This window comes from Lycorma delicatula, chromosome 10 (genome assembly GCF_047948215.1).
Source record: "Lycorma delicatula isolate Av1 chromosome 10, ASM4794821v1, whole genome shotgun sequence".
NCBI classification, from domain to species: domain Eukaryota; kingdom Metazoa; phylum Arthropoda; class Insecta; order Hemiptera; family Fulgoridae; genus Lycorma; species Lycorma delicatula.
In genome coordinates this window covers 8,481,729-8,508,052 of record NC_134464.1, presented here as the reverse complement: position 1 = coordinate 8,508,052, position 26,324 = coordinate 8,481,729, and the positions used below count along the sequence as shown (strand labels likewise).

The window sequence follows — 26,324 nt, the reverse complement described above, 5'->3', positions numbered from 1 at the left end:
CGGGCCCAGATAACATCCCTGGGTCCATCGTGAAGGTGTTGGTGGATAGGCACCCGTGGACGGTGTTAGACATGTTCAGTGGGGCATTGTCCACGGGGAGTTTTCCCGGCTGTTGGAAGGAGGCCAGGTTGGTCCTCCTCCCGAAACCGGGAGCCGAAGAAACCAGGAAATACCGGCCGATCTGCCTCATCAACACGATGGGAAAGCTGTATGAGAGACTGATCGCTGAAAGACTGCGGTCGGAGATTGAGGCGGGCGGAGGTCTTTCCCCAGACCAGTACGGCTTCGTTCGGGGAAGATCGACCGTCGACGCCGTCCGACGGGTGCTAGAGTGGGCCAGAGTTCAGTCGGCAGGCACGTGGCGACGAAGGAAAATCCCATTGATCATTTTCCTAGACATCAGGAATGCATTTAACAGCGTGCCATGGGGAGTGATCATGGGAATACTCCGGGAGAGAGGGATCAGCGGCTACTTGCTCGCCGTAATAAATGACTATCTGCATGAGAGATCTCTGCGGGTACGCACAGAGGAAGGAGAAGATGACTTCAACATGTTTGGAGGCGTTCCGCAGGGGTCGGTGCTTGGGCCTCTTCTCTGGAACATCGCGTACGACGGCCTTCTGCGGGAAGAACTCCCGGAAGGATGCCAGTCGGTCGCGTACGCAGATGACCTCGCGCTGATGGTGTCGGGACGGACGGAGGAGGAGGTAGAAGATAAGGCAAACTTGGCGGTGGCAGTCGTCAGCAGATGGCTGGGGGAGAGAGGACTACGACTGGCACCGCACAAGACGGCAGCTGTCCCGATCACCGGCAGAAGAAGACTGAGAGGAATGTCCTTCATGGTAGACGACGTACGGGTCCACACGTCCGGTTGCGCTAAGTACCTGGGCGTGTGGATTGACAAGAATGGGCTGTCTAACACCCACCTCAGAGAGGTCACTAAGAGGGCCGAGAAGATACAAGACGCTCTACAAAAACTAATGGGCAACAAGAGCGGACCACGGGCGAGCAAGCGACGGCTGATCCTTTCAGTGGTTTCCTCCGTCTTGCTGTACGCGGTCCCGGCCTGGAAGGACGCACTTTCGAGAAAGAAGAACGTACGGATGCTAGCCTCCCTTACCAGAAGAGCGGCGATTCGCATAACATCGGCGTACCGCACCGTATCTGGATGCGCAGTGGCAGTCATCGCAGGGGTGCCTCCCATCGAGCTGCGGGCCACGCAGCTGGTCTCCACATACGAAGGAACGCCGAAGGCGGAAGCCGGGAGGCAGCTGATGGTCAACTGGCAGGAGATGTGGAGAACGGCTACGGCTGGGGCATGGACCAGGAGACTGATCCCGGACTTGGGACCGTGGGTCAGGCGGAGGCATGGGGAGGTAGATTACTTCCTCACGCAGTTCCTGTCTGGACACGGGGAGTTCGGGGTCTACCTACATCGGTTCAAGAGAAGACGGACACCGAGGTGCTTCTACTGCGGTCAGGATGACACGCCGGAGCACACCTTTTACGAGTGCGAAAGGTGGGCTGTGGTCCGGCAGAGGCATGGCACAGATGGCCTCACTCCAGAAACAACTGTAGCTCACATGCTGAAAGGGAAGAGAGAATGGGATGCGGTACAGAGCATGGTGGCTAGCATCCTGAAGACGAAGGAGGTACATGGAAGAGAGTGGGGAGAAGACTTCTAGGCGCGGGTAAGCAGCAATGTCCCTAGCAAGTATACTGTGTGTTTCTTCTACTATATATATTATTTTTGTGTTGTATGGTATTGTGAATTCATTGTCTCCATTGTCACTGTGGTTGGTACTCTACGGCCGGCTCGAGATGACAAGCACGATCGCTTCGACCGTGTGCAGGAGGGCCACGGCTAGAGGTGACATCGCCGAAGAGACAACATGAAGTGGGTTTCATTTATTATGTATTTTCCTTGTATTGTATGATTGTGGTATTATTTTATTTTATTGATTGTGTTCCTTCTAACGGTTACGAGGGCACTCACAGCGAACGTGCCCGCGGATTGCGGAAGGAGGAATAAGTTCAGACGCCAACGTGATGGGCTGCAACTGAAGGGAGGAAAAATAAATAAATAAATAAAATACAGGGGGCGAATCGTGGTCGCCGTGCAGGGCCAGGGAGGCAGCCTGGATGCAGAGGACGCTTTGGCTCCTTCATATGCAAGAATGAAGGTCAGTTGGGGTGCTCCAATGATGCATTTGGGACCCTCAGGTGTGAGAGGGGGACGCGGCGGTTTGCCGGCTTCGCGCAATGCGTAGCCGGCAACCTAGTGTAGGGACGGGAAGGGTAGCCTCTAAGTGGAGGGATGTAGTGGTTGTCCAGAAGGGAGGGCTGCTGCATCCTGATGAAACTGAGAGGACCCCGATGGGACGCCAAAGAAAAGGCAAGACAGGGGGGCAGTCGACTGCCACGACACTCCGACATTCCTGCGCATAGCCTAACGGCGGAGGCCGGGGATGTTGGGGGTGTTTAAGAAAAAAAAAAAAAAAAAAAAAAAAAAAAAAAAAAAAGGTTACAGGTAGAAAGTGTCATGTTGTGATTAGGGATTCACAGGATGAATTAGGTGTAACCTTTTCTTATGGTGAGCTAGGGTGTGCCTTGAATGGTTTTCATGAAACTTCCCCTGGAAATGATATCAGGTTCAGTGTGTTGTCACACCTCCCAGATACTGCACTGCAACATCTTATGTTCATCTGTAATAGATGTTTGACCAACATCTGGCATGGGTAGCACATTTGAGGGAACTGAGTGTGAAATGTCTGAAGGTATTAGACGTGCTGAGAGTTCTCTGTCTGATACCCGTTTGGGGGCAATGATGTGTGCATGTTATGCTTCTGCCAAGCTCTGGTCCATTCCTGCTTGGACTGTGGCTACATTGCTTGTTCATCAGTACAGGCCACCACCCTAGGAGTACTCGAAGTGGTCCATCATTCATTTATTTATCTTGCTGCAGGTGCATTTTGCTCTAGCCCCTTGGCATGTGAAGTATGTTGGGGAAAAATGCAGTGATGTCAAATGCCTTGTGATTTGTAGAGGCTGTGCATCTTGATTCAAAAATTTAATTATTTATATGGTCCTTATCTTCTGTATATACAATTGACATATATGGAATGCTAATTTTGTTCTTTTAAGTTACTTTTTATTTTAATGTTGTATCCATAGTGGTTTTATTTAGCTTTTAAGATATGTAATAGATTATTTTATCTAACCTATGTTTTTATATTACTGTTGCTAAATTTTTTAATTGTCTTCTTTAAATATTTATATGTTTACTATATAAATATCGTATCTGGACGCTTTAATCTAGTTAAGTTTTTATTTTGCTTTTTCTGGCCGATGATAATGTGTGGAAATACTTTTCGCCCAAGTAAAAAACCTATTTCAGTCCTCATATTTCCTTTTAAGCCTGTCATATGATAGTGAATTCTTAAAAATAATATTGAAAACAAAAAATAAAACATAAATCATGCACACTTTTTTTTAAGTAAAAAATGTAAAGAGATTTTATACTTTAGTCCTGGAGCTAGCACATATCAAAATTTATTTACATATTGTTGGAAGTTTGTTAAATTTTTAGTTTATTAAATGCCAGATAGAAAAGGCAGTAGGAAGTGCTGTTTTTTGTGGGTTGCTTTTTATTCATGAGATTAGAAACTTGTGTGATTTTTAATTTATTCGCAAGCCTTTTTAGTATAAATTGTAATTAAAAAAAAAAAGTAGCATTAGGTAGGCCTGATACTGTGAAGTTTCATGTAATTTTAGACTTGCTTATACTAAGCTAATCTTTTTAACCAACAGTTGGCCTTAAATTAATGCCTAAAAATGGTGAGACATTTTTAGGCAGCATCAACGGGACATGTACAGCTAGACTTTTTCATTAAGTTAGATTTAGACTTTCGTAAATTACTTTTCATTAATAGAAAAGGTGATCACACATAACGAAAATTGGATGCTTCAATATAATCCAAAAAATAAGCGGCAATTATTAAAGTCAGCCAAATTAAATACTGCCAACTTGTATAACTTTTTCCCTGCCCAAGGAATCATAATTATGGATTGAGTATATCACAAGGTCATGCAGTTAATCAAGTGTTATTTTGATGCTAAAGTTTGCAAAAGATTTTTAAAAAGCAGCCAAATTTATTCGTATTCATATGAATAATTACTTTTTTTACCAATTATAGCACCTGTAACTATAGTTTCTGTAAATTCCTGTTTTGTAATTTCCAATAATCAAAAACTTTGGTTCATGAACATTATTCATCTAGAAATGTTGGATCTGTGGAAGGTACAAAAACAAACACCAAACACTTGAACAATAGAAGACTTGTTAATATATTGTAACATATCACGAATCAAATCTAATTTATGAATAAATTGGTTTTCATTTATTTTAAAAATATCCAAAACTGATATTTTTAAAAATCTTAATTATGCGGAACAGAAATAAAGATATTTTGTTATTTAATACGATACAGTATGAAAAGAAAAAACTTTGTAATTTTATTACTTATTTTTATTTTAAATTCATGTCCTTTTTTTTTTTTGTAGGTAAAGATCTGTTAATACAGTGATGTTCAATATGGAGAATAATAAAGATCCAAACTTTTGTTCTTTGTGTAATGTAACTTTGCAAAGCCGTGAAGTTGCTGAACAGCATTTTAATGGGAAGTTACATAAGGCATTGACTGAACGATTAAAAAAACGCCAAAAAAGTTCTGAAACCGGTATCTTTATTCGTAGAAACGGTATGTATACTTAGTTTATTTTCAAAAATATTGTTTTTTAATGATCTAAATTAAAAATTAAGTTATTCTGAATTGGTTCATTGCTTGATGATTTAAAAAACTAGTTTTTGTCATCAACAAAAACAAACTTGTCAACAATATTTACATCTTTTTTTACAATAATAACAACATTTTTTTACATCTTAAACTTATATCACATTAATTAAAGGAGACCAGTATTTTCTACATTTTCAGGTGTGAAAAAAGAAAATTAAAAAGTTTTTTTTTTAACAATTTGAAGCTTTAAAAATCTTGCTGCATTTGAAGGTGGATTTGCTGTCAATTGTAAAATATATTTCTAGCAAGATTCTAATATTTATTTTATTAAGATTTTATTAAATATAAATATCTTTTAACTTTTATAAAGTTTTAATGAATATCCACTACCATGATCCACGCAGTAGTGTCTGAAGTTTTTTCAAATTTATGTGAGTGTATTAAGGTTGTTTATCTATTAGTATTCTAAAAAGTTTTTTATTGCAATGCTTTTTGTCAAGCAAGACACCTGTGCAGCTTTAAATAAACTTTGATTACCGTGAATTAATTTCATTAAGAAAAAACAAATTGACTCACTACTTGTGAGTGGCCAATTTTCCCCTTGACCTTGTAAGTTTCAGGGTGGTCTGACTCCTGGCTTCCCAAGAGCTGGGCAATCAAACATCATGTGTTTGTTCGATTGTATCTCTACGCAGACGCACAGCTCATCAGCTGCCAGGTGGAACTGAAATAAATATTGGTTTAAATTTACATGGTTGGAGAGAACTCGGGCTCCTGTTGCCCTTAAAAACGAAGGAGAGGCATACCAGCCCTCCAGATCCTGTACAAATCTATACAAGGACCTACCTTCCCTTAATCATGGCGTGCCATTCTTGCTGCCATGCTTCTATCGCGAGGCTGTAAAGCCTCCTGTACAGGTGAGAGATGGTCAACTGTTTGAAATTTAGAACCGGTGCTCTGTGATCACTGTTCTGCTTTTGTACAGGCCCAGCTCGAAACCGCTCAATTTCTTTGCAACCTATGCGCCCAAATGGATGTCGTGTAAGAGGTCATACTTTCAAAGACACCTTGGTACATCATGTACAAATTATGGCCCAACAGTCCTTTCGAGCAATCCTTCTAAGCTTGTGTATCACAGAAATGGCGCCCACCACTACTTGCCTAATGTGATTGTGCTAAACAGCAACTTCTCATAAAACAAAACACCTAGGAACTTGAATTCGACTGATTATACAGCCTTTATACTTAATATGGGGGTTATGACTGTATGATAATTTGTCTGCACCCTTGAGAAGCATAACCTTCGTCTTGGGCACAGAAATCCTTTAATTTTGAATGTCCATCCAGCCCTCTGCAGACAAAGCCGCCTGCACTCGTCTTCTAGTTACGGTTGTGAATTATCAACAGGTCGTGAATTACCGAACTAACAGGAGACAGTCATCAGCGAAAGCCTGAGCCGTGATCCCTTCCAGAAATGTCAGTCCCAATAAACCATTGATTACCAGGTTCCACAGTAAGGGACCGAAAACAGAGCCCTGTGGGCTTCCCCTGTTGACGGATTTTTCCACAAGTAGTCACGTACTACGGCCTGCAGGGCTACGGGAACATTGCGGTCTTCCAACTCTTAGAGGACAGAACTCCAACACAAGGAAGGAAATGTTGCCTCTATGTCAATAAAAATTACCAAAACATTTACAGATGGCGCTTTCCACCTCGGCAAGAGCTTAAGATGCAATCCTCAGTGCCAGTCCCTTTCATGAAGCCATACTGGCCTTGAATTAGAAATGAGTTCATATCGATGCTTTCTCAGAGCCGTTCCACAACCAGCCTTTCAAGTAACTTGTCGATTACCGGCAAGAAGCTAATGGGTCGGTAATTGCTGACCTCACTCGAATCCTTTTCTGATTTTTAAGAGCACCCTCACCAAAGCCACCTTCCAACAAGTTGGAAAGCAACCCCAGTTTAGGCATCCCAAGAACAGTTTGCCAGGTGGCTCTCTTATGACAGGCAGCAGATGATAAAAAATATCCGGGTCAAGTTGGTCAATCCCTGGTACCATTCGAGAAACCACTCTATATCTATGGGTTCCACAGCCCATACGCCAGGGAATGGTGTCTCAACCGCCATAATGCCGACTTCTGCTTACCATAATGAGCATCTGGAAACAGAGTATCCAGGAATGCTTTGTAAGTTGCCACAGATGTTAAAGTGTGGTCATGACCACTAAACCTGCTTTGAACACCAGACAGCACGTGCATTGGCTTTAACCAGTAACATGACTTCGCGAGCTGCCAGAGATTGCGCTGCAACACACGCATGGAGTCTTGCTGAAATGAGTTGTGACTTCTTTGATGGCATGAACATACTCATTATGGGTGCACTTGTAGATCCACAGACCCTCACCGTGCAAGTCATCAACAATAATCCCCATTAGGGGGCGACACTGGTATCTTCTCCAAGTGAACCTAGCTCTTGCGCGCAGCACGCTAAGGTCAGAGGACCACCATTTTTTCCTAGGTTTCCACCTGCGTTAAACAGACGGATCCTGGAAGCAGTGGTCATGACAGATTCAGGCACTCTCCGATCAGTGGACTGGCCACTACCTAAGGGTCCGTCCATTGGCAGAGGCTACCATAGGACCCAGTCGCAGCCAGTCTTGATGGCCCGGCTGAATTGTTTAGCCATGAATTCCACTTCCTCCCTATGCATTTTCATTCATTCCTTCTGCTAAAGATTCCAAACTATTAACATTAATACATTCAAAAGTCTTGCTTCCCTTGACCGTCTACCAAAATAAGAATCCTTCTTTTTCCTGAGATTAACCTCAAGTTTCTCGGTACATTTGTGTCCTTCTTTAATGAAGAGGTCAAGAGTTATTTTCCAGCAACAGATGGCAAATGATCACAAAGATTCTCTTGACCTGTCACATCAACAATTATGCAATTCTACATTGAACTGTTACACTGCTTAATCTTTAACAATATCAGACATAAAATCATGAATGCCTCTAACTGCCGAATTCTTTTTACTGATCTTTCTTAATTTGTAAACTTCTAAATGAATAGTTTCAAATTTTTAGTAGCTCCAACTCATGTCTAAGATTTGAGATATTTAAATTTAGCTTAATAATTTCAACTAGTTTCTCTTTTTTATAATCATTCATTGTCTGTTATTCTACATCGGTCATCAAGAATAAACTTGTTTGCGATGTCACTTATCAAAAGGTTTTTCCCTTACTAACTCTGCCTAAACTTTTAATTTCTATTTCATTGTTTTTTATAACTGCGGTCAGATCATTATTAATTTTTATTGCTGCATTCAATTTATTTAGCAAATTACAGTGCGAGAAAGAATTCCTACTGCAGAATCCTCTTATTACAAATCCATTAATTTAGATTGTAGAATCTTTAAATTAACAAAATATTCCATTTGCCCCTACCCCTTTGTGTCCTATACATTTTGTTGTAGCTAGAATAGATATGAATTTCAACAATAAAGAAATAAGAGAACAAAATATTCAGTTTCACGGGAAATAGCATTTATCAATAAAGCAAGGCCTCATTTCCAGTGGCTGGGCAACAACTGTAAGCTCCTGAAAACACAGGTTAAAAAAATTAAGGACAAATGAAGAAGGAAATTAATTTAAACTTCCACAGTTAAATGGTCTAAGTGCCTTAGGAATTTTATAAAACATAAATAGTCATAAATTTACTCAGTTTATTTTGATTTATGAAACCTCATCAACGTTTATAAGTATTGGCATATAATTTTAATTACTTTATTAAGAAAAAGTGAACAATCTTTATTTTATTTCATTTTTCAGGCTAATATTGTTTATAAATATATTTTCATTATCTCTATTGCAACTGTAACAATGATATTTGCTTTAAATTATACTTACCTTCAGTCAACCAGCCTAATTATCAATAGAATCAATTTTTAAATAATTTAGGCTTACCTTTTATTTTAAATTATTTCATTCCTTATCTATCTGCACAGGGGAAAAAAGCACTCAAATCTCATGCTCCTAAGCTCTGTTTCACTTATTTTTTTAATTACCATTCAATTTACATGTTACACAAAACTTTCATATAATCCTTAATAAAAATACGTATTTTAAATTTAAACAATATATTAAAATAACAATTTTTTGACCTCAGTACCATTATCCAAATACTCAATTTTATTATGACCTAGAACACATTATCCTGTGCAGTGCACAGTCTATGATGGTTTATGTTGTAAAAAATTAATTCATCATCAATATAAAAACAATAAAAAAAAAACGTTTTACAAAGCTGATATTATGATATATTAAATTCATTTAGAAAACGTTCAATCCATTACAGAAAAATCAAAAACTTAAAGAGCAGCAAACAGTCCAGCAAAACCACTTACTATTTATCAATTAACAGACATATTCAAAAATGTATATCATAAATAAAATAATGAATAAACCATTTGTATCATTCACATGTATAGTTTATTATTATGTTCAGAGTAACAGAATAAAAATATTATGTAAATGATTTTTTTTTATAATTGGTATAGTAAAGTTAACATAATTTTATCTGTGTAGACATTTGATTGCTTGAACAAATTTTGATTATTAGTACAAAAATCTAATCAATGAAATGTGAAAATCTTTGAAAATGTATGGGGAAAAAATTTTGTTCCTTTTTTTACAAAAGGTGCTTTTGTTGAATAACTATGAAGTGTCTGTCTTAATTAGAGACCAGTATAGTCCATTTTGTAGTCGTATTTATTTAATCATCTAATTACAAACATAATGTAAATTATTGTGAAAACTTCAATGTTGTTTAAAAAAAAAACTGTATACAGAAAAGAAATCTCTAACAGAATAAAGCATTTTTTTACTGAAATCTATTTAAATGAGTTTACTTCTTAATATTAATTAAATTTTCAGATAATGATAGCACCAATAGTGAATCTCATGTTACACTTTAGAATATTAATTAAAAAATTAGAAATTAGATTTAAATTACAAATGTGAATAAATGAAAATTATTGTTTTACAAGGGCTTTGTATTTACTACTATCGTAACTAGAAATTTGCTGGGATCTGAGAAAAATATTATTGTCGATTGATTTATTTTAATGAAAGTGGTTTTTACAGATAGGTTTTACAGTATGCAAAGCCTATTATTTTTTTAAATGAATCATATATTTATTTATATATATGTATACAAATTTTTTTTGCAGATATAATTACAATAAAAGATGAAGAATTGTGCGATTTATTTTCACAATTTGGCCAAGTAGTTCAAATTATGAGACCACCTCCCGATAAAAATTATTGCATCGTTAAATTTTCTGATAGGTATGATTTTATTCTTTGTGTGAATATATTTGTTTATAAATAGTGTTTAATATTAATATTACACACTTTTTTTTGTGAAGGTGGTTAAATTTGTTTTTATTTTAATATATATAATGAAAATATAACCTATATTAAATAACTTGTCATTCCATTACTGCAATTTCCTTACATTAATATTAATTACAAATACATAAATACTATTCTTCCCATTTCTGGTTTTTTTTTTTTTTTTTTTTTTAATAGTGCACAAAATTTTATAGAGCAGTTTTTTTTAAATGTTAGATTACTAAAATCCGTTCTTATTTATTTTATGTTAATAGCCTAAAAAATCCTCCTTCAGAATAGAATTTTTTAAAGTAAGAAAAATTTCTGCAATAGTGAATTTACCAAATAGAAAAATTTTAGGCGATGAAATACTTTATACATAGATTTTATTTACTCATAAATAAGATGCTGTTTTACCTGTTATCCCAAGTAATATGTGAACAGATAGACTAAACTGAAAAGATAGTATGAAAATGTTTTAAATGTATTTCTTTGATCAATTTAACTAGAAAGTATACATATTAAATTCACCACATAAAATTTTACTCTACACAGTTATAAATTACTTTTTAGATGCATTGATAAAATCAGGTATGAACATTCATGTTTGAAGTGTACAAACATGAGCGAGCGATTTACAGATTCCAACTTGATGTGTACATGCTCCTTGTAATTCGGTCTGCTTGCATTATATTATATGTGAGAGCGTCATTTTTGAATATGCATATATGTTTGAACACGTGCTCTCAACATTATAAAAGAAGCATAAGGGATTGCAGAACATCAGTTTAATTTTGAATGCGAAGCATACATCTAGTGCCTTTAAGTGCCTTTCTAGCATAATTTAATTGAAAATAGTTACAAGTTTTTGGTTTTTTAGTGTGCGGTCTAACATTGTAACTGTTTTATTTTCTTATTTACAATTAGATTCTTATACAACTTTGATACATTTGTGAAAAAATGAAATGAGCCATCTATATCCAGTGAATCAATCGGTAAAGTGACCTCTGTTCCAAGCCCTGAGGGGCTTTACCGGAGGTCGTCTGTAGACCCTGTAACTGATTACATCTCACAATCATCAGCCTGGCCTCGGTCAGGATGCCACCAATGTAATTGCCTCGGCAGACATTTGCATCGATAAATACATATTAAATTTTGCCTTCACGTAGGCCTCAAACAGACATTTTCTCATCCAACCTAACAGGATTCCCTCAAACTAACTAACTGAAACCGTGGAAGCGCAGACCGCACACCTAGTACAGATTGAAACCATTCGTGACGGTGAATGCCTCAGAAAAAAAAACGAGTTTAAAACAGTGCTACACTCATACCAATCAAAATTGTGTTTTACGCAAATTAGAAATTCAGACCTACACCCAAATAAGTTGACCATTTTAGGTCACCTCACAAGGGGAATGAAACCTCATTCCGGTCTGTGCAGGAGCCGGGGACAAACCCTGCACCCCCACCTGGTCCCATTATGGTGTCTCGCATGGCATTACCAAGTCACGATCGGGACCATGGGAGAAGGAAGCCACATCCTAGTCGCACGGCCTACCCTGGCAGCACAGCTCCCTCTCCCAAGTGGGAGCCCCAGGTTGTATCACAAAAAATACCAATATAACCGTGGCACGATGCCAATGTGCCTACTTCCAACCAATCCAATGCCTAAGCCAGAACCCTAGCCACTCGGGATCCTACCACGATCAAGTACCTCGATCAAACTCCTTCTGCAGACTCACATTGCAAGGGGGCGAAGAAAACCAGCCACTATAGACCATTCCTCCCAGATCATCCAGTTAATATGGAGATCCAGGAAGGAATGTATTCTCTAACAGCTCGTGAACATTCAACCTCATATCGGGGACAGATGTAGAGGTCGTGTCCACTGTATCATCAGTCCTGCAATCCGGGCATTGACTCAAATTCACCAAACGAAGCCTAGCCAAACTCGTCCAAATAGACTACGCCCATAGAGAAACTGTGTGATATACCGATTGGGGGAGACCCATTTAATCGCATCTAAATTAGACACTAAGAAACATACCATGTGTATAGCGACCTGTGGGGGATTCGTCCCACCTGACCTGCCAAGACGCAAGGCCCTGGTCTTCAATCTCCTGCTTTCATTCTGATGTCAATAGGTTATTTACCATGGAAATGTAGCGTTCCTTTCGCTCACTAGCCAAGATATGTATTTGTTTGACTCCTGCTACAACACAGACTGCCTCCCGACAGACTGTTCTGTAACCGCCTATAACAGCCAGCAAGAAGAGTTACTGGGCCCACAGCAAAACGTCCGCGCAATACCTAAAAGCCATGCGGTGAACCCAGACAGGCGCAGCACACAGCATAATAGCTTCGCTCTGACACCTTAAAGGATACCATGGTAATTAAACCCTCAATTAGGATGAATGAATCTACGGATTCCATAAATAGCATCAGTGGCCTTTTTTTTCTACCCTGTAGATTTTCCTTGAACTGAAAATTCTCATCAAGGGTAACCCCAGGTATTTTTGAATTGTAATATACCAAATGGGGAGACCAGCCATCCGAACTTGGATACGTCGGGAAGCAGTCAATCGGCATGCAAGCAACATCATTGTGGTTTTTTCTGGGTTGAAAATCATCTTATGTTGGAGACTCCACAGTCCGCTCACAAGCACGAGCAGTTTGGAATTCTACCTCGTTAACGCAATCACTAGCAATGCATCATCAGCATAAGCAATGACACGACAACCACATGGCATCCGTAAATGCAACATCGAATTGAATTCTATGATCCAAAGAAGGGGACTCAGAACACTGCCCTGAGGGCATCCTTTAGTTACGGTCTTACGAACCTCAGAGTCGCCCATCACACAGGAAAGCATTCCGATGGCTGAAATAACATGAGAGCACTTTTAGTTCATCTGTGTACACTTATACTTCTGCATCTGAAACAGGGCAGAAGGTCACCATAAGTTGTTAAATGCCCCAGATATGTCCAGAAAAATCCCTAATATATATTTACATGGACTAGAGGAAGCTGCATCCATCACCTTTAGTATGACATCTTCAGTGCTCTTGCCTGGTCGGAAATCATACTGATAGTCCATCAGCAAATGATCAGTGGCCAATCTTAACATTAATACGCAGATATATGACCTTCTCAAAAACTTTCTCTATCACAGGCAAGAGCATTAGTGTATGGTAAGAAGAACTAACAGTAGGATCTTTGTTGCCACCTTTCAACAACAACACCAAGTCTCCACACTTTCAACACGCCAGAAAGTGGCCGGTGAAGAGCAGCCTATATATATTCTAGTTGAAGACTAAGAACTACTGGAAGCACTCAGACGAGGAGCTCCACTGTGATAGTCATACCCAGGGGCCTTGTGCCGTGCCATGCTAAAGATCACCTGGCGGACTTCCGCCTCAGTAATCTCAGAAGATTGTATGTCTGTCTTGAAAATCGTGACTTCCGACCTGACATGCCGGTGGTATGAAACCTCACCCACCATAGTGTCATCTGGGAGCAAATCATTCAGCAAAATATTAAAGACACGGTCCTTATCAATTACCACACCCTCACGGGTTGACAAAGCTGACAGGAGGACAAATTTCCTGCGCTGTCCAAGGGCTCTATACACAACGCCCCAAGTCTCTATTCCCTTGCTCCTGAACAAAGGAGTGCCCGGAATTACGCTTGGAGGACCTAATACTATGAAAGTATAGCCCTTGCTCTGCAGTAATCTGCAGTTAGGGCTGCATGCCGATCGGGATCACCCTGTTGTTGTGAAACCCTTCTGTTTACAAACTGCTTCATTGCTGTCAGATTCCGAAACCACCAACCAGATATACATTCTCAGTCAGTGCCTCTAGGAATGGCACCTTCAGCCGCCGTCACTACCGCAAAAGTGAAGTTTTCTGCCAGGACATCTAACGGCAGGTTGTCAAGGTCTCTAGAAAAAATCTCCAGTCTAGACTCCAACAAATAGGAGAATTTCGACCAGTCCGCCTTCCTACGCAGGAAGCGCCTCCTGGTAAACAGGATAGTGTCCCTCGTGGCTATCGCGCAGCTCATCCGCTATTTCAAATAGTATCAACCGATGATTGATAGAACAGTTGTTGACTACATACTAGTCAAGGACCCTGCCAGGGATGTCCCTACCAATGGTGACGTCAATATTTGTACCTGAAAGGCCCTTCGTCCATTAACTGTACCGACGTATGTGGCCAACTGGTCTGCAACATTAAAGATCTCAAAATTGTGCTGTGCGATGAAACTGTCAATTAGGCCAACGCCATGATCAGTGACCCCACTTTGCCAGAAAATCAACTTTGCAGCATTAACATCGGCATCAATAACGATTGAACCATTGCCCACAATACTGTTCCTCAGTGGGATCCCTGTATTGGAAATATGAACTAACAACTGTAAAGTTCTGTCCGCAAATGGCAAGTCTGACCACACATGATGCGCATTAGAAACTTGCCGTATAAAGACACTATCAAGCGACTTCCTGCACACAATAGCAGACATACAGGTATGCCCTACACAAAACTTTTTCCAGCTGTGGAAAACTACATATGGGTGCTGCAGAAGAACAACATAAAGGCTCCGTCTGTGTACACACCTAACTGAACCTGGACTTCATAAGCACCCTGGAGTTTAGTTAATTGAACCTAACCATCTAAGGAATTATAGTGCAGTGTAACGGCCCTTACGTAACAGCCACACTCCTTACTAACAAGTGGGTGCTCATGATTTTTGTGCAACCTCTTACAGTTAGCACAGGCTGGAACTTCGGACCTCTGCGAACAATCGTCGCGCTTGCGGCCCTCTTTGCCATAATGTGCACACACCAAAGCAGACTTACAAAATTTAGCCCTGGGACCATATCTGCAGCACTTGAAACATCTTTGGACATCCATATTCTCTTTTACTCAGCAGGATCGTGAATTGATAGATAGTCTGCCCGCAAATTAAAATTTTTGAGAGAGACCAGAACTTACCTCGAAGACTCCATGGTATTTCTGGGCATCATGCCTACCCGTTTTAAAGACCAACCTGCAGTCCCGCCAGAAGGCGGCTCATCCAAATCAGTGATCTGCTCCCTAATAAGGAACAAGACATCTTTGTCGATCAGGTTACGGTCAATATTGTAGACTATTATACAGGGCTTACGCATTCTTTTTAGGTCTATTTTCACATTCAATCGCTTAATCACTGCGGAATCTCTAATTGCCTGAATGGTCTTCGTATCACCCACTACAACTAATCCTTTGCTGGTCTCTTTAATGTTTCTAATTTTAAGATCTTTCTTCAGCTGACTGCTGGACGCAGCCAAGCCCTCCTCCCTATTAACAAACGCAACCTCAGGTTTCTTAGAGGACTGGCTGGTGTTCCATGCCTGCCCCTGACCACGTCAGCATACCTATGCAGTTGTATCGGGGCCGGGGCTGGTTTCTCATCCACAGTTCAGGCTGTGAGACAAGATTTTCGAACCTCTCGATGAGAGCTGTGAAAGCCGCTCGGAAGAATTCAAGTTGGGGCAATAATCTTTTCTTGGTAGCAGCACTAGTACATTTGGGGTTTGCTAAACAGGAAGACAAGCCACCCAGTTCTGCCAAAATATCACAAGCCAAAGGAGCAGAGCTGCCAGGCCTGCCTCCGGCTTGAAAAACTCTTCAATAAGTGGGTTCATACCCTTCCATGTGATCACTCCTATATCTATCTCTGAACTATTGTTGCCAGGACCAGTATTCAAGGAGGTCGAAGGATAAGGCTCCGACCCCCTCCTCCAGTGGTTTCCCTACCTACCTCACTAACATCAGTCATGGTCAGAGATGCCCTGACCTAACAGTATACGAACACAAAATGTTGTTCTCTGTATTCCTTCTACTTAGATATTGGGCACAAGCCCATAAGCGTGACGACTACCCGCAGTGAGACACGAGCAGCTGGAGACCTTCTGTATTCTCCTGTCACTCTTTCCACTTCTTCGCCGCTACTGGATCAAATGTGTGAAATCAAAGATCAACACACAGTTACAGATTACGGCCCCTGCTCTAAAAGAGCACGAGCGGGACTAAATGTAAAGGCCCCTTTGCTTGTAACAGGGAGTTGTGACTAGGAGTCATTGCCATTCTTTTCACCGAGATGAGTTGGGTGCTCGAACAAATCCTGCACCAAAATCTCCGAATCGCCATGAAAAGGATTATTTACAATAAGGACACAAAACCATTTTAACAGTTCTCAGACAGTAAAATTGTGAAACTGGGGAAGGTACGCACTCGACCACCAGCTCAAAAATAGCACTGAAAAAGACTTTATACAATGAAATCTCTGCTTGTGAAAGACCAGAGATTTGTGTACAATGACAGTTATTTAAATTGTGGTTTTACCTCATTGGATAGAAAGCCACAGTGCGTTATTTGCTTTTAAGTCCTCTCCAATAAAAGCATGAAATCATCAAAATTAATTTGACACTTGGATCATAAAATAAAAAATAAAATAGGAACTTTTACATATAAAAAGGGAAATTTTCATAATTTCCCTTTTATGTGAAATAATTTTATAAAAAATTTTATGTGAAATAGTCTTGATTCTAGTTCATTAATCATATAGCGTTTATAGTATTTTTATACTAGACTTTAGTATCAAGAGGCAGTTTATTAAAATTATATATTTTGGTTTGTTCCTTTGTATATTTTCAAAAATCGAATGGATCTTTATTTCATGTTAGAGAAATTACAAGTATTTATGTAGTTTAAGGCTATTTCACTTGAAAATTGTAATATATATTTTTCAATTAAATTAAGCGGTATATCATCCATGTTAGAATTTCTCCCTCTTTGATATCATATTTCATGTTCTGATAGCATGATATTATAACAGTGATATCCATAATAGTAGGTTCTGTTAGTTAATCTCTATGTTAGTTTGTATAGAATAATTTACTAGATAGTAATAATTTTAATTACGATTGTTTACTTTTTGTAGTGAAGCAGTTCAGAAACTATTAAAAACATCTGTTAGTCTAAGAGGAAAGCAGCTTCCAATTTCACCTGAAAAACCATTCGGCAGCAGTAAGTTATATTTTTTCTTTATAAAATAGTTTTACTTTATCTTTGCTCAGAGAATGAGGTATATCTAAAAATTTCTTAATATCCAGTTTGGCTTCATTTAGTTTAGATGTTAATTGTGTTTGTAGAGAATTTGTTGTGTATTAGAACCTAAACAATAAATAGATAGGTAGGAGACAGAAAAAAACTAATATTGCTATTTTTATTCCATCCAAATTGATATCATTAAAATATTATCAGTTAAACTAGACCTTAATAATATTTTTATATTCACTTTAATTACTGATATATTAAATAAATTATTAACAGACTAGATTTTTCTTAATATAGGGTGCCGCATTTTATGTAGCTAATTTTCAAGGTGGGATAACACATTTATTCTACTTGCAATAGATACGATTGACCATGGTTAAGTAAGTCATCGTTTTGGATTCACAAAACAGGCAGTACATCTTGAATATACTGTCTTTGAGGTATTTTCCATGACAGTCAAGGTATTGCAGCTGTCCCCCAGGTGCACTTGCTATGATGTGACATAGAGTATCTGCATAACATTCCCAATCTCCTTAGGAACTGTATTTTTAAGGCTGTAATGTCAGGGAGGGTGTAAGTGGAAACTTAAACTTTAAAATACCCCATAAAAAGTTTGCTGGAGTAAGGTCTGGTAAATGGGAGGGCTACTGAATGTTGCTAGACCGAGAGAGAAGTTGTTTGGGGAATGTAGCACATAGGGTGTTCATTGAGAAGATTCTGTGGCAGTGTTCTGCTGAAACCATGTTCTTCGTCAAAAATGTGGGGCCTAATAATTCTTTCCTGCGCTAAAAGAGCACACTACACAACAACCTTAGGAATTTGTAGCAGCTGCTCATGAAGTTGTTGCATAGGCAGTTCTGTTTATTTACAGAGCTGATAAGTGAGAATATTGCTTCGTCATGATTAAGGTACCTGTCAGTGTCATTGTGTGGTGTGATGCAGCTGTACCATATGATGGCAAAAATGGATATACAACACTTTGTGCAAAGCAGTTTATTCCTAGAGATTTGCAGTTTGTAAGGTGAAAATAGAAATTACTGTGTAAAATTTGTCAGAATTTCTGTTTGACAAATTTAATTGTCTGTAATGCAGCTCTACCAATTGATGTGGATTCCTTTCCGGTCGCACATTTGATATATTAAGGTAACCAGAAGAAGTTATGAGAAATATGGGCTTTATCCTGCATGAATCCAGTTTAACATTACCGGCACACTCCTTGATCTATTATTTTTCTTGAAGTTGCAGCTCCACATTGCTGATCACCACCAAATTTCTGATGACTCTTGCACAGATGTGAGATTAGCTTTCTTAATGTGAATGAATAGTTCACACTAATATGTGTTGTTGTTGCACGGATAGCGTTTCATTGTTCTTTGAATCCAAGACGACACGGACCGCATCCATTGCTCTCAATGACCTCTCCTACAACCCTTGAATGTGCCACACACATTTAAGGTAAGGATGATATCAACAATGGCTTTTAGAGTTGAGCAATGTCGCATACCGTGTATAAAAAGCCACTGTTTCAGCTAGCATGTAAAGACATACCTTCAACTAATAATGGAATATCTACTTCTTATGGTAGCTTTCTTTCCTGGATTAGTAGGTTTATGGCTGTTAGCGTCACAGTTGGTTTACCAAAACTAATCGAGGAAAGCTTTAGATTGAAGAATAAAACACTGTCCTTTCTAATCCAAACTTAAAATCACCTAGGCTCATCGTCTGATATTCTACCTTACTGACTAAGCTAGATGCTGGCTGAAAACTTAGGTCTGAATTTTTGTAACCTTTATTAGTATTATTTATATTGTACTGTTTTCTCATGATATTTACATTCCTGTAAAAACTCCTATAAAATCAAAACAATCTCAAAATTTCAAACAGAGAAAACAATATGTGACTATTTAAGAAACAAAAATCTAACTAATAGTTAATGCAGTTTTTATTTGTGCATTTTCTAGTAGAGTTAGTATGTATAATTTTAGTAGTATGTACTTACGGTTTGTTTATAATTCTGCACAAGTTGTGATGTAAATAAGTCATTAATAAAAAGGTAAATATTTACACGTGTACAAAGTAAATACACTATGCAAAATGTATTAACTGTTAACATAGTCTTTTTTTGTATTAAAAAATGAATAACTTAAAAATCTTTTTACATTTTAAGTAATAATTTTTTGTATGTTGTATGTTTTAATTATTAAAATTATTTCCATAACATGGAAAACATAGAATTGTTTAAACTGAGGTGGTTGTGGACTTTCAATACTGTACTGTACTTAATGATTTTTCCTGGCATTCCTGTTAATATTTTTATGCGACTCAATTTTTATTTTTTATAAATAATTAATTCAGAAGCTTTAAGCTTATACATGAGAATATGGATTTGAAATTTTGCAGCGTATGAAAAATAATGTCCCTGATAGGACATTTGAATTTTGGACTTCTGAGTGGCTGATTGCTGCCAAATCATATTGATAATGAGTTTCCTTGTAACTTATGTTACAGGTAAAATTTTATAATCTATATAAAATATATATGCTTTACAAGAGAATGATACTTCAGTTGTACTAATTGTGTTTTTGCTTTGAAGAAAAGAAATTGCCCATTTACAAGAAAATAGAATTTAATGTAGCAATTGTTTTTTATGCAGTTATTTTAAACATTTTTTCATCTAATTTTGTTAATACACTATATTGTATGGCATATTCTGTATATTTATTAGAGTCTACGTTAAACCAGTGCTGTAAGAAATTAGAAAAACTGGGTTGAGCCAACTGTGACTTTTTAACTTTTTTATTATTTTAAAAGACCAGTTTAATGAAATTAAAATCAAAATTTTTTTAAATGGTTTCCTATTGTGTCTGGATATCAATTCAGACCTGAAACAAATATTCATTACAGACACTCGCATGTCTGCTTTTAGTAATTATAATACACAATTCAGTTTCTGCTGGATTTCCTACAATAATTCAGTCTGCCCTAGAAAAAAATGTTTGTAATATTTTATGATTAAATGGTCAAGAAAGTTAAAATTACCTTAAAGTTAAGTTACCTTCTTAACTATAAAAAATCTGTATTCTGCGAGCATAAAAATTATACTTCATCGATCCCAATAAGTATATTAGACTTAAAGAAAGTTAACTTTAAGAAGGTATATGATAAAAATGATAAGCCTTTTCAATACAATAATACATTTTCTTGACTGTCTGATATTAGATCTATTCTTAAAGAGGTATTTCTAAGTTTATAACTTATTATAATTGGTAACAGAAAATTTAAGCTTTAACATTGTTTCAGTTGATCTCGTACTTAATTTTTTATTATAAGATTTTAAGAATGTAAAAAAAATTGAGAAAAATGCTGCATCCATTATTAATAAATAAACATCATATTAGATTAAATAAATATTCTAACTTAATTATCTTCACTGAAAATTAAAAAATTTTTAGAATAAATGGGTCTGGCAAAACAAGAAATGACTGAACTGTAAAATTGAACTTTTTGAATATAATATTCCAATATCAAAAGCGTTTGTTAGTCCCTAATCATTATAGTAATGCAGTCCATGGACTGTGATGATCTTGCTATACTTCTGCAAAGTTCATTGAACAACAAATACCTGAAACTTCAGAATTGTCAGCATAGCAATAAATGTGTGAGTTTCAATATAAGATTTCAAGAATGTAAAAAAAAAATTGAGAAAAGCGCATCCATTTGCATTTTATAAAACATAATTTTATATTGTAATCTTTCATTTCAGCCACCCCTCATATTATTTCTTGTAATTCATTTCCTTTATATGTTATCCTTAATTCTTAAATTCTGCAGTGAAAATTTGTTAAAGAAATAATTGTGTTTGCGTATCGATTAATATTGTAAATTTGATTATGTTTTATGATTTGGCTGATGCTGATTACATACAGTTAAAATGTAAATAAATAAACTACGTGTAAATAAGTAAAGCTGTGCAGAAAATTTAATTAGTTAAGCCATTCAGGAATTATCATGCAGATGAACAAACGAACAGGTTATATAATCGTTCCTCTGTTTTAAGAACTATACAAAAAAACTACTATTTCTTAGATGATTTTAGTTTTAAAGGATTAGAAATTATTGAATTTATGTTATCAATTATAACAAGACTTTTCTTTTATAGATTACCGAATGAAAATAACTACAAAGAAGTCTCCTCCAGCTACTCCTATTAAGAGAAATAGATCAAAAACTAAGGCTGTTACAGAACGTGATATAAGCATTGAATTACCTGATATAAATGTGAACTCTTTTGATGAAGCTGTCCATGATTTTATTAAAACAATTGAAGCTGAACCAGGATTAGAAGATAAATATAAATTAGTTTGTGCTGATCTTGAAAGTACATTTTGTGAACTGTTACCTGGAGTTAAAGCTCGTTTGTTTGGTTCTACAGTGACTGGATTGGCCTTCAAGGAAAGCGATTTAGATATTTTCATGGAATGCCGTAAGTTTAAATTTCTTTTTTAAATTCTCTGTTAAATTAAATAAATCTAGTATTAGATTTCTGTTAAGAGGTACATGTAACATTTAGATGCTGATGACAGAATGTTGCATGCTCATACGGTAGAAATTAATTTCATGTTGCCTCATTTGTGTGTTGTTGGTGCATATATACTTTATGTTTGCATATATATATATATATATAGTAGGATGACTTACCTTATTCCACTATATATGCAGGAGCGCTTTTGTGATTTACTTGCATCATCAGCTGCATTACACATTCATATATTCATCTCAAATTACATTATAAACTTCAAAAAATTTAATATCATGTATTTATTTATATCATTTAAAATTAAAATCATATAAAAATAATTTTAAGAAGAGCAATTATGCATGTCCATTTAACTGAATTTACTATTCTCTATATAGTACAGAGGAGTATGATTCTTAAAAGAATTTATTTTAAAAAAAAATACAAATAAATATATATATATTTATATCCTTTTTTATTGAATATATTGTCTATGTGTTAATTAATGATTATTAACAAAAATAATCTATGAACATGCAAAAATGGCAAGGTTTGTATAAAACTTGCATGGATTCCATTTTTTTTTTGTTATTAAAATACTATATCAGTTCATGTATTACCCTCATATGTTAAAACTGTTAGTTGCTACGGTTATCTTAATTAAATACTGATTACAATTAAGCTAGCTATTAAAACAAGCATGCCGATTTAAATAATTCATCATTTTCAAAAAATAGCTGTTCATTCATTAGGGTGTATTTATCTTTATATTTGTAAATATTATTCTTCTAAATGTTGAATGTTATTTATTTTTTGTATTTCTAAATTATTTTCTATATTTGGCATTACATGCTTGTCATGAGATGGTCAGCAAAATTTGAAATCCTTCATTGTATTTTTGTACTTTTAAATGTTAAATAACAAATTAAAATTAGTAAAAGTTGTAAGCAAAATTATTTTACATTTATAGAATTAATTGTAACCACTGTAAAGAGATTTACACGGTGAAAACTTGCAGGACCTTACACTGGGAGTTTTAAAAAATTTAAGAGAGCACAAAAATAGAAGAAAGAATTTTTCAAATAATACTGATTACCTCATTATACACAACCGTGAAATAAAAAAATACAACAAATAATCTAGAAATATTGAAAATAAATAATGAAATTCAATATTTAGAAAAGCATTATACTTACAAATATAAATACATCCTTTTGTGTTTTTTTATTACTGATTTCATTTGTAGCAAAAAAATGTACACGGAACTGGTAAAACTTGAAAATTATGAATTATTTAAATTAGAACGCTTGTTCTAATAGCTGGCTTAATTTAACCAATTCAGATAGCAACTATGAAGTTTAACATATGGTGATGGTAATATATTATCTGATACAGTATTTTAATAACCAAAAAATGGAATCCGTAGATTCTAAAATCGCTTTTTATCTAGATCAAGTTTTATACAAATCTCACTATTTTGGTGGGCTCGTAGATTATTTTTGTTAATACTTACCTATGTATATCTGTCAGTGCTATACTTGTCTCAAAAAAATGCTTTTCCACATTCTTATGCTATTATTATTCCATTATTTCACTTCAAAGATTATGTTTATAATTTGTACTGTAAATTTTAGATACATACAGTCAACAGATATTTATAAATGCCAGTACGATAGGCTATATAAGAATTTATAATCAAAAAGAAATTACATTCAATGAATGGGGTTACTTGACTGTCAGAGACACATATATTCATAAATTTGTCAAAAATATGTGTTTTTGTCAATTAAAAATAATATGGTAAAGTGATTGCCTTCTAAAAGATCATTGCTAGATAATAGGTACCAGAAAAAAACCTTTTTTTTTAATTTAGGGTACATGTACATGTAGATTTCTTCATCATTTGTTTATGCTATTTTGGTCATGCATAACTGCCTGTAGTAAGTATGAAATAGAAATAGATTCAATGTATCACATGGAATTAGCTTTTTTTATTATTACAACCTCAGTCCTATTTTCGCACATATTTAACAAGGAAGGTGACATGAATGAAAGGACTTTTCATTGAATAGGTAATTTATTTAAATTGTGTAATTAGATGTACTGACAAGTTTATGCATTTTTTATCAGTAATTTCATTTGTAGCATAATGTTTATATACAACGTTTTTCTTATAAAACATCTTTGAGCTTAAATTTCTCTTCCAAAGGTAAACAGTTGTAATACTAAAATTATTCCTGCATAAATCATGGGGTCTCAATTTACTAATTTAATAACACTTAAAAATAATGAAGCCTAGAATGGTATCTTCTGCAGTTTCCTAGAAAGTGATTGTAAAACTCAAAAATTGGGGTTACAAAACATGTATTTTTAGGTTTAGCTTAAATTAACCATGTTAAATTACCAATAAGCAAATAAAACTTTGCAATAATATTTATCCAGAATTTAACACTGAAAAATTCAGTGAAAATATTAAATTTAAAACAACAAATTTAAGAAATTCAGCTTCAAGTTGTGAGCTTTTCTTGTGAGTGTGAAGCAAGTGTTTTGTTGTTGATTTTCTTGTTTAATTTTATCATATCTGTGGTATCTTCTGGTGTAAGGCCAATTTCCTTTAGATCCTCTCTTATTTCTCTGATCCATTTGCATCCTGTCTTGGTGTTTTTCAAGTCCTTGACTTGAAAAAAGTTATTATAGTACAATCTTATTGTACTATAATAACTTTTTCAGAAGTCTTGAATCTTGCAATCCTCATGATAAGTCCAAATAATCTTAGTCTTCCCATAACATAATATAAATAATGGGTTCCAACTCTTTGTACACAACTTTGTCGGGCACAGTCTACCACTGCCCGCCTTTCTAGTACTTTTTATTGATGCAGGTTCTTCCAATTCTTTCGATTTTTTGGAGTCTATCTGTCTTGGATTGTTCTTTCAGGCTGAAGAGTGTTTCTGCTGCATAAGTGACTTCTGGTTTTATAATTGTGTTGTACTGTCCTATTTTTGTGTTTATTGATAGGCATTTTTTATTGTAAGTGTACCAGGTTAATTTTTGAGCTTTAGCTAGTGCGTTTCTTCTTATTTGGATCGAGTTTTTTCATTTAGGTTGTTTGTTATTATTTCTCTGAGGAATTTAATTAGGTTATTATTTCGATTTTATTTATCATTTATGTTTACTTCTTTTAATCTTGTTGGTTTTTGGAACGTAATTTCTGCCTTTTCGAATGATATTTTGAGGCCTATTTTATTTGCAATGTTTTGAAGTTTTAATATCTGTGATTTAACTTTGTCAATGTCATTTGCTAGCAGTCATTTGTCAATGTCATTTTTACTGTTTAAATGAAGTAATAGAAAAAAATATTGTAAATGTTTATGGAAAGAAATGTTAAAGTAATTAAAATTTTATTGTTATATTTCTTAGATTTGTAATAAATATGGATTTTTATGTCAGAAATATTATAGAACTGAACATTTTTCAGGAAATTTAATACTTTATTAGGTCGCTAAAATTGAAGCTGGAGTGTTGCATCAAATTTTTGAATTTTTGTTTTCTCAAACATACAAAACAAACTTTTTTTGCTTAAGTTAATGATAAATGTTCGTATAAGCTTTATTTTCTAAGCATTGTGTCATAGAAAATTTTGAAATGTGATATTATTGGAGAATGTTGAATATTATTTGGGTTTTTAAAGTATGGTATGATAAAATGGTTTATTTTATATATATTAATAAAAGGTAATCAGAGAAGAGATTTTATGTATAAAAATTGAGTGCATCGTGTTACAAGATATTTATGTAGCTGTTTTTGAATTTACAGTTTTATTATTTGTTACTGTACATCAGTTATTGTTAATACTTACAAGTCTCAGCATATGTCTCATTTATTTTTTTAACATTTTTGCCAGTGTGTAAGGAGAATAAGGGGAAATTATGAAAGTCTGCTATAAATCACTTTTTTGAATTTTTTGGTTTTTTGGATGATGCAACATTAGAAAAAAGGGAGATAATTCTGTTTGTCAGTATATATTTTGGTTAATAACTCCACATCAAAACTCAGAGTTTAAGAATTGATTGCTGTTTAAGGTTGGAGTCAGGATTTTAATGGGTGGAGTTAAATAATGGGTTAGGGGGCATATCTTGGCTGGGACTGGACTTTAATATTCGAGTTGTGAATTCATCACATTATACTCATAAACATTTTGACCTGTAATTAAAATGAAAGATTTTGCATAAAAAACTTTTTCCAAAACATCTCAAAAATTGAAAAATATGATTATCCAAAGTGTGTACTAAATTTAAAAGAATGTCTCAAAAAGATATGAGTTAAATCTGTTGGGTGGTATTTTTGTATTTAAAAGTCTAGTAAACATTTTTAAACTCAACTGGTTTTAGAATATTGTTTTTCTATTCACAAAAAAAATAAGTTAATACATTAGAACTGTGCTTGCACACCTACTGTTCACAAATGCTATGTTAACTTAACCTTGATCTCAGACAAATATAATATATATATATATATAACG

The 26,324-nt window shown here is 35.7% G+C and overlaps 1 protein-coding gene across 4 annotated transcripts in view; it reads left to right on the top strand.

Moving 5' to 3' along the window:
• Window positions 1-4,583: 4,583 nt before the first annotated feature.
• LOC142331134 (speckle targeted PIP5K1A-regulated poly(A) polymerase-like) overlaps window positions 4,584-26,324 on the top strand; it is an 86,259-nt gene continuing 64,518 nt past the window's right edge. For 3 of the 4 annotated variants that reach the window (XM_075376825.1, XM_075376826.1, XM_075376827.1), the window contains exons 1-4: window positions 4,584-4,760; window positions 10,020-10,137; window positions 17,171-17,256; window positions 21,446-21,769. In XM_075376825.1, coding sequence (XP_075232940.1) covers window positions 4,586-4,760; window positions 10,020-10,137; window positions 17,171-17,256; window positions 21,446-21,769 — 703 coding nt within the window. In that variant the 5' untranslated portion in view covers window positions 4,584-4,585. The remainder of the gene's footprint in view (window positions 4,761-10,019; window positions 10,138-17,170; window positions 17,257-21,445; window positions 21,770-26,324) is intronic. The other variant, XM_075376828.1, reaches the window with a different exon arrangement.